The sequence below is a fragment of the Micrasema longulum genome, unplaced genomic scaffold (assembly GCF_059751315.1).
Source record: "Micrasema longulum isolate JH-2025_06_02 unplaced genomic scaffold, ASM5975131v1 h1tg000305l, whole genome shotgun sequence".
In the NCBI taxonomy this organism is placed as follows: Eukaryota; Metazoa; Arthropoda; class Insecta; order Trichoptera; family Brachycentridae; genus Micrasema; species Micrasema longulum.
In genome coordinates this window covers 331632-347859 of record NW_028277509.1, presented here as the reverse complement: position 1 = coordinate 347859, position 16228 = coordinate 331632, and the positions used below count along the sequence as shown (strand labels likewise).

The window sequence follows — 16228 nt, the reverse complement described above, 5'->3', positions numbered from 1 at the left end:
AAAATAATTGATTAATTTATTTTTTTAATTATTTTTCCACAGACTGAAGTGTCCCGGCGAGCTCTCGCTAACCTTGATCTACTGTCTACGTGTAACACCGTCACCCAAGAGCCTGAAGATGACCCTCATATTCAGGAGTCTATGGTCTCGCATCCAATAGAAGTGGCACACTCCGTGATACCGTCAGAAATGGGACAGAAAGCATCAATTCTGACGGGACGGCATCGCTCCAAAGTCTCTCTAACCTGGGTATTGAGGGAGAGGTCAGATGTCCAATACAACCCTTGCAGCCAGTTGACTGACAGTTCCAGCTCGCGCAGAAGTCCCTCCGAAACGTTCGTCAAGAGGTACAAAAGCAAAAATTTCGAAAGAAAAAGCGAAAAAGACTTTTTTGAAAGCGACCAAAAGTATCCCAAAGTTGGGGAGAGAATAATCGGACGAAACGCTAAGCAAAATAGATCCATCGGTTTAGAAAATGCCCAACGGACATCTAAAAACAGAAATGTTAGTCCGAACCATCATGATGGTTGGACGGACTATGGAGCAGGCTTTGAGAGTAGTGCTTCTACGAGAAGACACCGTCACAGAAGAAGAAAGACCAAAAACGCGGAGAGACAGCAAAATTTTGGATATGAAATCAGAGATATTGATTACTTTCTGGCTGAGGTAATTAAAAGATTAAAATAAAAATTTCCACGTAACTTTTATGCACGTAATACCGAAAGCATCGTGTTTTTCACGGACATGTTTTTTGTTTAGTTTGAAAAAACGATCGGTTCATTTACTGTAGGTATATTTTACAACCACCATTTTTTCTCAAAAACCAAAACAATATTATGCGCTTGTTTCATAAGAAAACACAAATGGGTATTTGAAAAATATTATACAATTTAACTTTTAAATAATTCAAATGAATTAGGAATAAATCGTATTAGAAAATCGTTGGAAAAACCAATTTTTAACGAGACTTAAATGAATTATTGGAATTCTAAAAGTTATTTCACTTACAGGCTAGTATTGAAAATCCGGGCAATATTCCCGTGGTGGTGACGTATCCAAGTATCCTGTACCAGACGAGGAATGGAAGTCAGCAGAAGGAGTTGTCCTTGTCACTAGGAATGGTGGTAAATGCGGTGTTCAAGAACCAGCAATGGCTCTACGTACAAACTCCTCACGGAGAGGAGGGCTATGTGCTATATGCATCTTGTCTACCACTTGGTATACTGCCATCACATCAAAGGTAAAACCACATTGCTATTTATTTTAATTATGAAAATTTAGCCAGTGCCAATTATTACTAAAAATTATGACCATAAGTAATAAATACTAGGTGCACAACTAACTTTCTGGGTTTCACACATAGATGGCACGAGCGGCACGTGGAGTGAACATACATGTCAGAAGTTGTGTTTGTTTTAATGAAGATGTCGAATTTCGTGCAAAATAAACAGCATTTGCGGGAAGCTTTGCTTTTCTGCTTTGACTTTTTTTTTAAGTCACAAAATCAACTTGCAGAGGCATTAAACATGACTCGACAAGGTTTTTCCAAACGTTTGCATTCCATGGGAAAAGTTCAGAAGGAAGGAAAATGGGTGCGCATGAGTTGACTGAGACACATGGAAAATCGAAGAGCCACCTCTGAAATGTTGCTTTTGCGGCATGAAAGAAAGAGTTTTCTGAATAGAATTATTACTGGCAATGAAGTGTATATATTTCGAGGATTCTAAACGCAAAAAAATGTGGCTTTCACCTGGCGAACCATCAACATCGACGGCACGGCCAAATCGCTTCGGAATGAAGACAATGCTCTGCATTTGGTGGGACCAGAAAAGAATCGTGTACTTTGAGCTGCTGAAAATGGGTGAAACTGTCAATGGGCATTGCTACCGACAACTAATCAATTTGATCCTGCATTTTTCAAAAAACGGCGAGAATGGGACACGAGACACGAACGATTGATATTGTAGCACGACAACGCTCGGTGCCATCGCACTTCCATCGTCCAGGACACCATCAAAACACTGAAATAGAATCTGCTACCGCACTCGCCGTATTCGTCAGATCTGGCCCCATCTGATTATCACTTGTTCCAGTTGATGGCCCATGGCTTAGCTGGGCTACACTTGGCGTATTTCGAAGAAGTGCAAAACTGGTTTCGGTTCAAAGACGCATCATTTTATCGTCACGGTATTCACGTATTGCCAGAGAGGTGGCTAAAATGTATAGATTGTGTGGGTCGATACTTCGAATAAACAATTTTTAGTATTTCTCCTAAAATTTGCAATTACATATTTGAGGGTAGGTACTACTTGCAAACCCAGCAAAATCCAAAATTTAAAACAAGTGAGATATTAATTGAAACTTATTCAAAAAACATTTTTTTACAATAATTTTAACATACGTACATACCAGGGGCTACTACTACTACTACTACTACCATCACGCCATTTCCCCGTAGGGGTAGGCAGAGAGAATGGACCGCCACACACGTCTATCCTGGCATACACTCCTAGCCTCTTCCACATTCATACATCTTGTCATACATGCCCTTCGGTTCTGTCTGCTTTTGACATGACCAGACTTAAGATTTTGGTTTATCTGATCATGCCACGTCTTCCTTGGTCGTCCTCGTCTAACGTTGCCGTTCATTTTTGCCATATATACTTGTTTTACCATTCTCTCATCGTCCATTCGTTCTACGTGACCAAACCATCTCAGAGACCCTTTTTTAATCTTATCAATTATACTTGTCTCAGATTTACACTCTCTCCTGATTTCATCATTCGTAACCCTGTCATACATTGATTTCCCACACATTCGTCTAAGAGATCGCATTTCAACCGCGTTCACTCGGCTTTCATCCTTCCTCTGCCAGTTCCATGTTTCACTTCCATACATAAGTGTTGGGACTAAAACTCCGTTGTGCACTGCCAGTTTAGCTTCGATTGACATATTTTTATTAGAAATTACTGTGCTTAGTGCTCCGTTCATTTTGTTGCCCGCATTCACTCTTCTTTCAACATCTTTTTCTACTCTTCCATCTCTTGAAAACATGCTTCCCAGGTACACAAATTCTTCTACTTGCTCGAGACATTCGTTGTTTACATTTATTACGCAGTCAGTAACCTCACTATCCCTTTCAAATACCATCACTTTTGACTTACTTTCGTTCATCGCCAATTCGCTCTCCAGGCATACATCATACATTCTAGAGACTATTTGCTGCAAATCAGCCTTGCTGCTTGCTAACAGAACTGCATCGTCAGCATACAACAAGCAGCTTACTGAAAAATTATCCATTTTTGCTCCAATACCCATACATTCTATCTCTTTCATACAGTTGTCCATTTATAGATTAAACAACCATGGTGACATTACACATCCCTGTTTCACGCCTTTTGAGATCGCAAACCAAGATGTAAATCCCCCATTAACTCTTATACACTCTGAACTCTCCTCATAGAGAGACGATACTGCACGTATAAGTTTTTTGTTTACTCCATACTTTTCCAACACGCCCCACAATTTCATTCTATCTACTTTATCATACGCTTTTTGCAAATCGACAAATGCGCAGAATAGTTTTTGACTTTTTGCCAAAAACTTCTCCGTTAGCATTCGCAGCGCAAAAATTTGATCCGTGCATCCACGTCCACTCATAAAGGCTCCTTGCACGTCCCACACTTTGTCTTTCGTCACCTTTCTTACTTTCTCGATTATAATTTTCCCATACAGTTTACCGACAGAACTCAGAAGACTGATGGCCCTATAGTTTCCACATTCCGCACGAGATCCCTTTCCCTTATATAAAGGTATGACAACTGCCCTCCTCCAATCCAACGGCGTATGTCCTTCCTTTAGGCAGAGATTGAAAAGTCTGTGCAGCCATGTGCTCACGATCTGGCCACCACTCTTCAGATATTCCACAGCAACCTTATCATACCCAACGGATTTTCCGTTTTTCATACTTTTCAGCGCGCTCTTTATTTCTACCATGCTTATCTCACATGACCTATTATCACTCGTATCTTCCTCTGCACAACCAAGCTGTTGCTCAGGGACACTTTCAGTACTTTCGTATACTTCCATAAAGTATTCCATCCATCTCTCTTTCACTCCTTCGTCATTCGTTAGCATTCGGCCATCTTTTGATTTTATCGCTTTAATGTTTCCACTTTCGGAGGAGTTCTTTGTCTTTTTCACCTCTTTCCAAAACAGTTTTATGTTTTCATGAAAATGAGTGGACAATACCGTCCATATAATCGATTATTCGCAGCTTACCATTATATTTCACTACCAATAATAATGTTTTATAGTAGTTTTAATTATAGGAGAATAAATAAAATAATCTTTATTTATTATAAATTAACGTCACTGTTTATATCTTCCTCAAAAAATAAATATAAGCTGCTAAATGCGCACCCAGCGCATTGCCCGGTTCCGATTATTGCAGCTTATTTTTCAATGCAAAATGTATACTGTATTTTAACATTCAAAAACCCAGTGCGTATATTTTCCTTGCTAAGTTCACTTGCAGATTACAGATATTATTTCAAGCTTCTCTATTTGGAGAGTAGCATATCGAGCGTTATTTCCTAAAGACCATTTTCGTTTGATAGTATTCTGTTGACATATGACGCCAGTTTTTTAGTCCGCGCGTTTTAGCTAGTGGCGCTTCGCTCGGTGTTGTCAATTTCTTGCATTATTCATTCTCAGTAAACTGAGCTAAAGAAGGAAACGAAGCTGACGGCTCGGCGCGGCGCAGCGCGGCGGTCACGACGGTCACGTGACATTTTTGTTGCAATATTATTGCGAATATTTCCAATAAATGTTATTGTTATGTTATGTTATGTAAAGTTATAATATGTAAAGTTAAAATTATGTATTTTGGCATTAGTAAATTAATTTAAATCTAATCTTATTGTTTTTTTTTTATTTTTTAGAAAAAAAAATATAAATCGTAAAAGATTTTTTTTTTGTGTGTACATAATGGGAGTGATGTCTTACAATAAAATTTTTACTTTCTTTTATATTAGTACCTAAATATTTGCAGAAAAAAATGTAAATTACAAACAAATATACGGTGTTTTTTAATCAGTGCCAAACAAAAAGGAATTATGAATATTTTTTAACAAATTTAATTTTTTTAAACTTTTGCATACATGTACTGTCTTAAAATAATGGAGAATATACCTACATATTACGCAAAGTTATTAATTGTTGTTTGTTGGGTTATTGGTTAAAATTATTTTGATTAAAAATAAGTAGGTATTGCGTCTTCTGTTGCCAGCAGGTGAAACTGGAGCTGGAGAGATGAAGTTGTTTTTACACAAAACCATAGAAAAAGAATCCGTGTACCTGTACATACTTTTTTTTTATACGCCTCCACTCATTTGCGAGATTACTTATATGTATGTATGTACATGCAGGTACAAATTATGAAAAAAATTAAAGCTTACCTATAAAAAAAGTCACCGTTCGCTACTGGTACATACATACATTTTTAGTTGAAAATACGGCTTAGTTTGTAAGACTTTACTTTTGACTTGGCTTTGTTATCTAATGCATAAAATTACATTTATTATTTCACTACTGTTTCTTGACATAATCGTGCTTATGTCATCACTGCTTACGTATAAAATATTTACTGATATAATAAAAATATTGAATTTTAAAAAAAAGTTGAAGTTAAGTATTGTATTAGTTTTTTGTGATTTGCTCAAAATAAAGAAACATGGACTTTGCCGGGTTTGCAAGTAGTACTCCCCCAATTAGTTATTTACTTATTGATAAAAAAAAACGGGAATTTAGTTGCGCAACTTAAAAAATTAAGCAAATATGGGCATATTAAAAAATAATCTCAACGTTTTTTGATATCTAGATAATAATATTTTTTTACAGTTCCTTTTAGTTTATACAAAAAAATGCTACATTTGCAGAACAATTTTTAGCGTTCTTTTGAATTACATATTTCTAATCTTGTAAATTACTTTAGATCGCAGACTCCATGGAAGGCCGCTCCCTGTTGGGAGAGTACCCTGGACCTGTACCCCCAGCCTTGTGGTAACATGACGGACAGCGAGAAGGAGCAACTCCGAGGCGGCACTAAATCGGAGTGCGGCCGACCACGGCCCAAACAGAAGTTCTACTCCCACTCCATGTCCGCCTACGGGGAACGAACGTTCGACAAACTCTACCTCAAGGCCACCTCAAGCTGCTCAAAGCTGAAAGACATTAACTGCGACGACAGTTCGGTCCTAAGTTCAATCACTTCTAAAACTGACTTCAACCTCAAAAACAAGCACTCTTTACGAAAGAAGAAACAAAAATATGCAGAAACTAAATCAAATGTTCAATATGTTTTCCGCCATACTTTGCTAGTCGTAGAAAAAGATTACGAAGGATCGAAAGCAATTAGCACGTTATCAGTAAAGAAAGGTGATGTGGTTATTTTAGTACAAGGAAACGGTATTGAAGCCGATGTGGACTCGGAGTGGTTTTACGTTAGAAATAAGGAAGGCTTGGAAGGTTTCATTCCGGCATCGATAGCCGGCCACGGATTCTTATGATCAAATAATGAAAATAATAAATTTGAGAAAAAATTGTGAATAATAGTGTACCAACAATTTTATAGAACCTTGAACAATATTCTCATAATTATTTATTACAGTTTGTAAAGTTAGGTTTTCTAGTCATTTAAATGGCAGTATTGAATAGCAAGTTTTGTATTTTTGTTATTTATTAATTTTGTAAATAAAGTATTTCATCAAATGTATCTATTATGTTGTATTGTGTCATTTTCATGAACAGGGAGGACCTACAGCTAAGAAAATATCATAAACACATCAGGTATGTATGTATAAGGGACAGAACTTACTACCTTTTTCAGTATTCATATGAACTTTTTGAATCAGTTTAGGAGCTTTGCAATATTTAACTGTCTCGATTTTGAATTGATAAAATGATTCCCTTTATTATTAAGTATGGATGATCAGTACAGTTTTTATGGTGGACAGTTTGTCAAAAAATAATATAAAAATAAAAATCCGGACAACCGATTTTTATGCTCATTCTTTTGGTGTCATGCCCGTACTCAGGCGATCAGATATGCCACAAATTGCACCAATAGCCTGGCTAAATCCGTCACAATCCTTTGCTAGCTGGAACGATCCCCCCACACCGAGCCCGGTCGAGTTGCGTATGTTTCTTGGCCAGGAAAGTTTCTTCCTACCCAGCCATTGTTTTCCTTCAACAACTTATTAGTCTATTATAATTTGTAGAATCTTGTCCCCTAATTATATGTCCGAGGTACTTGTCTATCTTGTAGAATTATCCCGTGTTTTTAACGCCAACCACACCAAATTATAAGTGCCTTGTTTTGTGTTTGGTTATGAATAATTTACAATTTTCTACATACACTGTGACCTTTTTTCACACAGGGGGTATGTTCCACACAACGTGTGTAAAAAAGAATGCTAAAAAAATTAAAATGCTGGAAAAATCAATTAGAGATAAACAAAAATGTAACCATATACCATTTATTTTGTACCTTATTATTTTTCTTAAATAATATCTTAATACTTAAAAGAGTGATGTAGGGTAATCCAATAATGAGTAGTATAATTGAGGAGCGCTTTTTCAAAACTCGACATTCGGTTGAAAATTTATTTTTCAGGAGAGGGTTTTTTGCGATTCAAATCAAATCGCGTGAACCACCAACAAAGCCTGAAGCTAATTGATATGCTTGTAAGGTTCTTTTATATTTCATTAGCACCTATTGAAAATTATTGAAATTAGGGATATAATATCTTGTTTTGAAAAAAATTATAAGATTTTGATATTTTTTTGAAGCCATCTTTTATCCTGTTTTGGTGAGTTTTTTTCCAGGTAATCGATGCGTCTCGATATAGGCTTTAAATTTTTTGTCAAGAAAAAAAATATCGTGTTTTGAAAATGCGATTCTCATTACATTACTATTACGCATTATCAAAAAGATATATTCATTTAATTTTTGGACCATACTATTTCGAAGAAAAAAAACTGTATGACGAGATTACGGTGAATTTATGTATATTGCAGAGACAGGAGTGATAAGAGTGCTGTCTGACATTATAATGGCGATAGACTCTGGTAATCTAGTGTTGTTGGCTCTTTTGAACATAAGTGCTGCATTTGATACTGTAGACCATAACATTTTGCTTGAACGTCTGGAAAAAACTTATGGTATCCGTGATCAGGCACATATATGGTTCAGTTCATATCTTAATGAAAGAGAATATGCAGTTGTGTTCCAGGGTAATAGCTCATCCAACTTTAAGGTGTCTACTGGAATACCCCAAGGATCAGTACTCGGACCACTCCTCTATCTCCTGTACACCAAAGATATAGAGAATATTATCAAAGAATGTGGATTGTGGTCTCACTGCTATGCAGATGATACGCAGATTTATTTTTATTGTAAACCGAGCGAGAGAAACGTGCTTGTTGATTTGATTAATGGATGCATTGAGAAAATAGGAAACTGGGTGGCTGAAAATAGACTAACACTTAATCCATCTAAAACGGAACAACTACGGATGGCTTCAGCCAGATGACAGAATTTGATTCAGGATACGGCACTACCCGATGTAAGGAGTACCGCTTTACCTACTGTTAAACTACTGGGAGTCATCCTTAATTCTGACCTTTCTCTTGACGTTCAAATTAGTAGAACGATAAGTTCATGGTTTTACCAGCTGAGACAGATTAAATAAATACGCAAAAATTTCCCAGTTGATGCCACCCGTCAATTAATAAATGCGTTTGTAGTGTCTGGAGTCGATTATTGTAATGGTATCTACGCAGGTCTACCAATGAATAAAATGACTCGCTTACAGTCTGTATTGAATGCCGCAGCAAGACTTATTTTTGGAATCTCTAAGTTCAGTCATATCACTCCACTACTTCGGGAATTGCACTGGCTACGTTTTCCACAAAGGGTGGAATACAAACTCTGTTGGCTTATGTATAAGTCACTGCACAACTCTGCTCCAGAATATCTAAGGGAACTCTGCATTCCAGATGAACTAGCTGACAGACGTCTTACGCTTAGATCAGCTACATCTACGTCGAAAGGAAAAGTTTTTATACCTTTACGCAAACAGCGCACTAAATTCGGCGAACATGCATTTGCGGTCACAGGCCCTACGGCATGGAATGCTCTCCCAGCAGAAATCCGAAACTGTGAGAGTGAAGTGATGTTTCGGAAGAAACTTAAAACCCACTTGTTATCTAAATCATTTGAATAAATTCTTAGCATGTGGTGACAAAGTACATTATTTTTATTAAATTAAAAAGTTAAAATTAAATTTATATCTTTATATAATCACTTTATAAAGCGCCCTTGAGGTATTATATTATGAAAATGGCGCTATATAAGTTATCCATAATTATTATTGCTGTTTTTAAAGTTTCACCATAAAAATAAAGCAGAATAAAAAAGGCCTACTATTATTTTCTATTCTATTTTAACAAAATGTATGAAGTATTAAGAAAAAAATATATTTTTTAAATTGCTTAAAAAAGATTTTATTTCATGAATAATGCTTACAATACTAAAAATAATTTACTTAAATACCAATGTTTGATCTTTGTAATTGAACGTTGTGCAGAGATCAATATAGGAACTAGATCCTGCAATAGTAAATACATTATGTGGAGAAGCTTGGTAAACGGCACTATAGACTGTGGTGGCTGATACAGGAATTTCCACAATCCTCTCTCCCGAGTAGTTGAGTTGGTAAAGGTGTTTGGCAGAGCCTGCAGCCACGATGCGGTCTTCATGGAAGAAACTGACGTGTATTCCGTGATCGGGGATGTCAAACACTGTGGTAGATTGAAGGGATCGGATCTGCCATAATGATAACCGTGGACCTCCTCCACAGATCTACAAACAATAAAACAAAACATAAACATTGAGATAAAAAAGGACATGTCAATCAAATTCTAATTACAATAATGAGGAAGTTCAGTGGTTTTTAAAATTTTTGTATTAGTTAATTGACTATCAAACTAAGCCCAAAAGAATTCAAAAATACATTTTTATGTCTCCAGTGCTATGATTTTATAAAGTTTTGTGATTTTGAAATAACTCCGCCTGTGATGTCACAAGTTCTCTAAGGAATGTTGTTCTGCAATCAGAATCCCACCAATGTGGGTTGGCTTCCCGATAGCCGGAAATGTATCAGAACTAGAGATGAAACAGATATCAGGTAACTATCTGGCCGGATACTGGATAGTAGCTCATTATCCGGCGGGTACCTAATATTCATTTAACTGCGAAAATTTCAAGAAATCAACGCCACTAAATTGATTTATTAATATCGATCATGTTTGAGAAAAAGGAAGTAACCCTATTATTTGAAAAGCCGACTTTTTTGATAAAAATATTCATCAGTGTTCAGTATATACCCAAGAAAAAGAATTTATTCCCGAAATGAAAAATGTATTTCAAAAATTAAAATACATGATAAAATTATTTTTTAATGAAAATGTTTATGGCGAGATTTAAATATAGTGAGGAAGTTCAGCCCCACAGGAAATTGGATATAAAAAATGTATTCTTAATTAATTAAATTGAATGGGGAAGTTTCTTGAAAATGTTTGAAAAAAATAATAAAAATGATTTTAATAAAAAGAACTACTTTGAACGACATCACTAGTTCTTCTGAGTAAATCAACAATGATGAGAGAGTTGTGACAGATTTCCGATTCACGGTTAGCCAACTGACTAGTCAGCCGAAATCACCGAGAAGAAGGGGAAGAGAACTTGAGACGTCACGAAAATATAAAACTTTAAAAAATCATCGCGCTGATAATACGACACATAATTATTGTTTTTCTTAAATTGTCTTAGTTTAATAGTCTTTTAACAAATAATAAAATTGGATGTGAATATAGATTGCTAAAATAAAAATTGAGACAGTGCACAATAAATTATATTTCTACATGATTTTACCCTACATCAATCATATTAATATTTTTAAATGTCAAGTAATTATTTTTTTATTTAAGTTTTAAATTTTACACAGAGTAATTTAATTTAAGAGATTTAATAGTTTTTTTTTTATGTAAAAAAGAATCAGGATAATAACTAATAAAGATTAAGATAGCACTTACGATCCAATCCTCGCCGAGAGTGGCTGCCCCCATCCACTTCCCAATATCAGGTCTGGCCAGCTTACTCTCCAAATGTGGTGTTAGACTATTGTAGGACTTCTGTGACCGACTATCCCATAAATTGACTAATCCATCTTCAGATGCAGATATTAAATTTGAGTTTCTAGAAGAAAAAAAAAAGGACATAAATTTTAATAGATTGAGTTTCACTACTGACATTTCTTGGTGGATCTGCATTTTAATTATGTTAGGTAAAATATATTATATACAAACTAAACCAAACAACGTCATTTACTAATAATAAATCATTTTGATAGAAAATTTAAGTATGTACATGTAGAGGTAAAATAGAAATTAAAAAATTACTATATATTCTTCTTCTTATCTTTCCTCTCCCCGATGGAGGTAGGAAATCATTGCAGCCATTCTCACTTTATTGGCAACCGCCCTGAACAAGGACTGAGTGCTGCAATGGAACCAGTCAAGCAAGTTCTTTAGCCAAGAGATGCGCCTTCTACCTGCATTGCGTCTTCCTTCAATCCTTCCCTGTAGAATGACTAGTAAAATGTTCTATTTTTCGCCTCTCATCACATGCCCAAAGTACTCAAGTTTTCTTTCCTTTATGGTCTTCAGTACCCCTTTATCTTTTTTCATCCGTCGGAGAACATGATCTTTTCGGACTCTGTCCACCGAGGAGATTTTTAATATCCTCCTGTAGCACCTTTCAAAGGCTTTGATCTTTTTTGAAGTGGCTTGAGTGATTGTCCACGATTCAACATGGTAAAAAAGTACTGAGAAAAGACGTAACGTCGTACAATGCACATTCGGAGATCTAAATTAAAGTCTTTACTGCAGAGGAGGTCACACATCCTGAAAAAGCAGTCTCGCGTCATCTCAATTCTGACTTTGATCTCTTGTGAGTGATCCCATTTATCTAAATTTATTTCAACAGAGAGGGAAAGAGTTTTCGTGAAGAAATTTGGAAGTCTAGGCATTTACAGGGCTTATGACCTGTCATTGGCTGGTTTAAGTGGCCACTTTACACACTGTGTAACATTCACCATTCTGCCCATGTTTGAACATCCACATTTCCTCAACTCTTCCATCTGTTGACTTTTGTGAAGTGAAAGAGCTGAAACCTTTATCACGTGGGTGAGATTCATCCGGCTGAACCAAATCACCTACTAGGCAACGCCTGGAAACAATTTTCCAATTTTTATACTTCTTCTTTTACCAGGTAGTAATTCAACAATGTTTGATTATGTCCAAATGCTTGCAGACTGGCTGGATTTCCTCCCTAGGGAGTTGTTCATATTTAAATTTATTTCAACAGAGAGGGAAAGAGTTTTCGTGAAGAAATTTGGAAGTCTAGGCATTTACAGGACTTATGACCTGTCATTGGCTGGTTTAAGTGGCCACTTTACACACTGTGTAACATTCACCATTCTGCCCATGTTTGAACATCCACATTTCCTCAACTCTTCCATCTGTTGACTTTTGTGAAGTGAAAGAGCTGAAACCTTTATCACGTGGGTGAGATTCATCCGGCTGAACCTTCAGTCATCTTTCACTTCACAAAAGTCAACAGATGGAAGAGTTGAGGAAATGTGGATGTTCAAACATGGGCAGAATGGTGAATGTTACACAGTGTGTAAAGTGGCCACTTAAACCAGCCAATGACAGGTCATAAGCCCTGTAAATGCCTAGACTTCCAAATTTCTTCACGAAAACTCTTTCCCTCTCTGTTGAAATAAATTTAAATATGAACAACTCCCTAGGGAGGAAATCCAGCCAGTCTGCAAGCATTTGGACATAATCAAACATTGTTGGATCCCATTTATCATTCAGCCAGAATATGAAAAATATTTATATTGATGGACTTGCTCAATAATGTGCCCTATAATTTTTCAGTCAAGTCATTGGTCATCAAGTCACCGGGAAAGTTTGTGGCTTTTTCCGAAAAACCATGCATTTAGTCTTGGAAATGTTAATTTCTAGCCATTTATGCAAACTAGCCGTGTGTACTTTGTCCAATAATAGATGCAGGCTTTCTATACTATCTGCTAGAAGGACAGTATCATCCGCATTTCGGATATAGTTTATAATTTGCTCATTCATGGACATCTCTATGCTTCCGAGTACATATTAAAAAGGAGAGGAGACAGAATGGATCCCTGCCGGAATCCACGACATATGTCTATATTCGATGTCAATTCATCATCCACTTTCACTGCAGCTTTTTGATGCCAGTAGAGGTTACCAATTTTTCTTATGTCTCTAGAATCCAGGTTGATTCTTTTTTAAATTTCTATTAGTTCTTGGTACCGTACTGAAACGTATTAAATGCTTTAGCATAATCTATGAAACATGTATATACATCCACATTTATGTCCCGGCATTTTTCTATACATAATAAAGACATTCAAACCGATGTAAAATGGAGATATTTTAGTGTAATTCATTGAACAACACAATTTCTTTAAATACCATTTATTGGCTTGCGCATTACCAATAAAATAAGGATACGTATTGAAGATTCACCAATTACTTTTTGTACTTGATCAGAGAAAATGTAATTTATCAAAAAAGTATGCATATCTATCTACTGATGATAAGATTGTTGGTTGGGCGGAAGAAATTGGCATTTGGCAATAAGCCCGACAATGTACATGAGGTAAAATAAATAAATAAAATAAAGTATAAATAATTCATCTTTGAATAAAATCCTTCATATTCGGATGGTAAGATATATATTGTTAGAGAATACTTACAATCCATGTATAGAGTGAATATAATCAGAATGGCCTTCGAAAGTTCGCACGACTTTTCCTTCTTCTAAGTTGAAAGCGTACATATTATTGTCTCCGCATCCGGCAAACATTTGTTCCTGTTCTTCACTCCACCAGAGGGAGTTAACATCCACTCGGTCGATAATCGAACTATTTCCAGGAATGGGTATTTTCCACGCTGGCTTGTGTGTCTTGTCCTTCAAGGAACTCCATTCCCAGCCGCTGATTTCCCCATGAGTACCCACAACAAGAAACTTGTCTGTCGATGCCATGCTGCATATCTGGGACCCTCGGTCGACGGTGATAATTTGTTCGGCATTGTTACTGTAGGCGAAGTCATCAAATTTGGGATTCAATAACTTTTCTAAACTGTAATGAGAAATTTCAATATAGGTTATCAAGTACTAATAATAACCGCATACTCAAGTACCTCAAGGTAAGACAGATAATCAATTGATATTTATTACTTGTAAATAGCTATTTGTCCATATGTGTTCCCGGCCAAAAGATAATTTCCACACGCCGAAAATGTTTGTGAAAGGACGGTATTGTAAAAAGACCGGTCCAACATTTTGAGTTAAAAATCAGTAAATACAAATAATTACGTATTCAATTGGTGAATCAAGCAATGATACAAAGCATATTAACTTAGTAAGTCAAGCCGCTGCTTACGGTTTATGCACAAATAAACAAAAAAACATAACCTTCAGAACTCCAAAAATTTGATGCCTTTTTGACATTTAATTTTGTTTCTAAGATCGTCCAAAATTTTAAAACTTAACCATAGACATAATAATGGTGTTATATTTGTATTATGCGTGTAGTGCAATTCAGTGACCGTGTCTGTATATCAGATTTTTCTGAAAAAATGTAGGTAAATTCTTTACCGCGGGGGGAAAGCTTGATTGTAATAACGGGGTAGTTTGCTATTGAGGTGGAGGCGAGATTGAGAAAAAAAGAAGTGTGAAATTCGATTTCTTGGAGACTTTAAAATCTAGTTCCACAGTCGTATGCATCGAATGACGGAAGCTTTTCCCCTCTCTACTAACCGAAAAAAAGCGGGTACATCCAGAGGTTGGAAACTTGAGATACTTTTACACGAATTGAGGTTTCGATGGCTGGGAAATGAATTTCGAAATCACGTGTATGAATAGACTGAAATTGTCAATCTCTCAGCTAACCAAAAGGAAGCGGGAACATCCGGCGATTGAGAACTCGAGAGGAGATCGCGTCTTCCTCGTGCAATACCAAATTAATATGTGAAATGAAAAGTTAAAGGTAATTCGCCATTTGCATCTTCTATTTAAACTTCATCATCGCAATGTAAATCTAATTAATCCTAAATTAATTTAAAGCCCAAAATAAAATAATGATCAATTCTGAAAACGAGAAATGAGGAAAAGGATTTTTATAATGATGATGATTTAAATGGCTTAAATGTTTCGTCGACGTTTATTAATAAAAATCACGGGAAATGACTTTTAAGACCAATTACAAACATGAACAAGAAATTTTGTTACGCCTAGATCCTTACATGAAATAGTTTTCGATAGTCACTCTTCACTTATAGATTTTTCTTTCGGGTGGCTCTCGTGAGACGCTCCTTTTGTTGATGACAAGGAAGACTGAGCGGCCATAGTTAGCACACGCACTGGCAATGCTGGAAACTGGGGTTCCTTGCAGGATGATGGTTATCCTAAATGTGAAGGGACGTTCGTGGCTGTTAGGTGGCGTCAAATAACCCTCGTGACCAGTAGAAATCCCACGAGGCTTTTCATGTAGTGGTACCAGGCTACTTTGTCTCTGGGATCGAGGATATGGTCGCATAGACCCGACTCACTTACACTTCAACTTCCGTTCACTTTACGATTTCCCTTATCCGTCTTACTTTTCGGACTGCTTGTTTCTTATGGCTGCGGTGGTTTTATAGAATGATAAGTGTCTTTCTCTCCCAATCTATCCCTTTCCAACACTTTCTCATTACTACGTTAGTAAAATTAACAGTAAAACTTATTGCTTACGATTAATTCTAATAAAACGAAATTATAATAAACTAAGACTGTAAGGTTATATTATTTTGTATTTGAATATGTTTAAATACCGCCGCTTTATTTCCCAATACAGACGAAGGTTGACTTTATGATGGATAGTGAAATACCTGCTTATTTTTACGGACAAAATATTTTTTTATCATGAATATTTTAGATACGAATTTATAACAAGATTGTAATAATAAATGTGTGAATGATGTATATAATGGATTTATTCAACAGTTTTAAAGC

The 16228-nt window shown here is 36.1% G+C and overlaps 2 protein-coding genes across 5 annotated transcripts in view; one reads left to right on the top strand and one right to left on the bottom strand.

Annotated features, from left to right (window-relative positions):
• LOC148282697 (uncharacterized) overlaps positions 1–6775 on the top strand; it is a 75960-nt gene extending 69185 nt beyond the window's left edge. For all 4 annotated transcript variants that reach the window (XM_088224700.1, XM_088224702.1, XM_088224703.1 and 1 more), the window contains 3 exons: positions 43–666; positions 1011–1240; positions 5996–6775. In XM_088224700.1, coding sequence (XP_088080826.1) covers positions 43–666; positions 1011–1240; positions 5996–6569 — 1428 coding nt within the window. In that variant the 3' untranslated portion in view covers positions 6570–6775. The remainder of the gene's footprint in view (positions 1–42; positions 667–1010; positions 1241–5995) is intronic.
• A 2767-nt stretch (positions 6776–9542) lies between these two features.
• Positions 9543–14766, bottom strand: thoc6 (THO complex subunit 6). The gene is made up of 4 exons (XM_088224699.1): positions 14414–14766; positions 13929–14315; positions 11158–11320; positions 9543–9925 (listed from the first exon to the last, which is right to left on the bottom strand). Exons 1-4 carry the CDS (start codon positions 14515–14517, stop codon positions 9605–9607), a joined length of 975 nt encoding a protein of 324 aa, XP_088080825.1. The 5' UTR covers positions 14518–14766; the 3' UTR covers positions 9543–9604.
• Between the last annotated feature and the right edge of the window lie 1462 nt (positions 14767–16228).

What these genes read in the sequence shown, in the direction of transcription:
- thoc6 (XM_088224699.1), bottom strand. Translation starts at nt 14,517, where the DNA reads ATGTTGGACCGGTCTTTTTACAATACCGTCCTTTCACAAACATTTTCG. An exon ending in GGACAAATAGCTATTTACAA is followed by an intron (nt 14,316 to 14,413) that starts GTAATAAATATC and finishes TTCTCATTACAG; the next exon opens with TTTAGAAAAGTTATTGAATC. An exon ending in ATTCACTCTATACATGGATT is followed by an intron (nt 11,321 to 13,928) that starts GTAAGTATTCTC and finishes TTTTTCTTCTAG; the next exon opens with AAACTCAAATTTAATATCTG.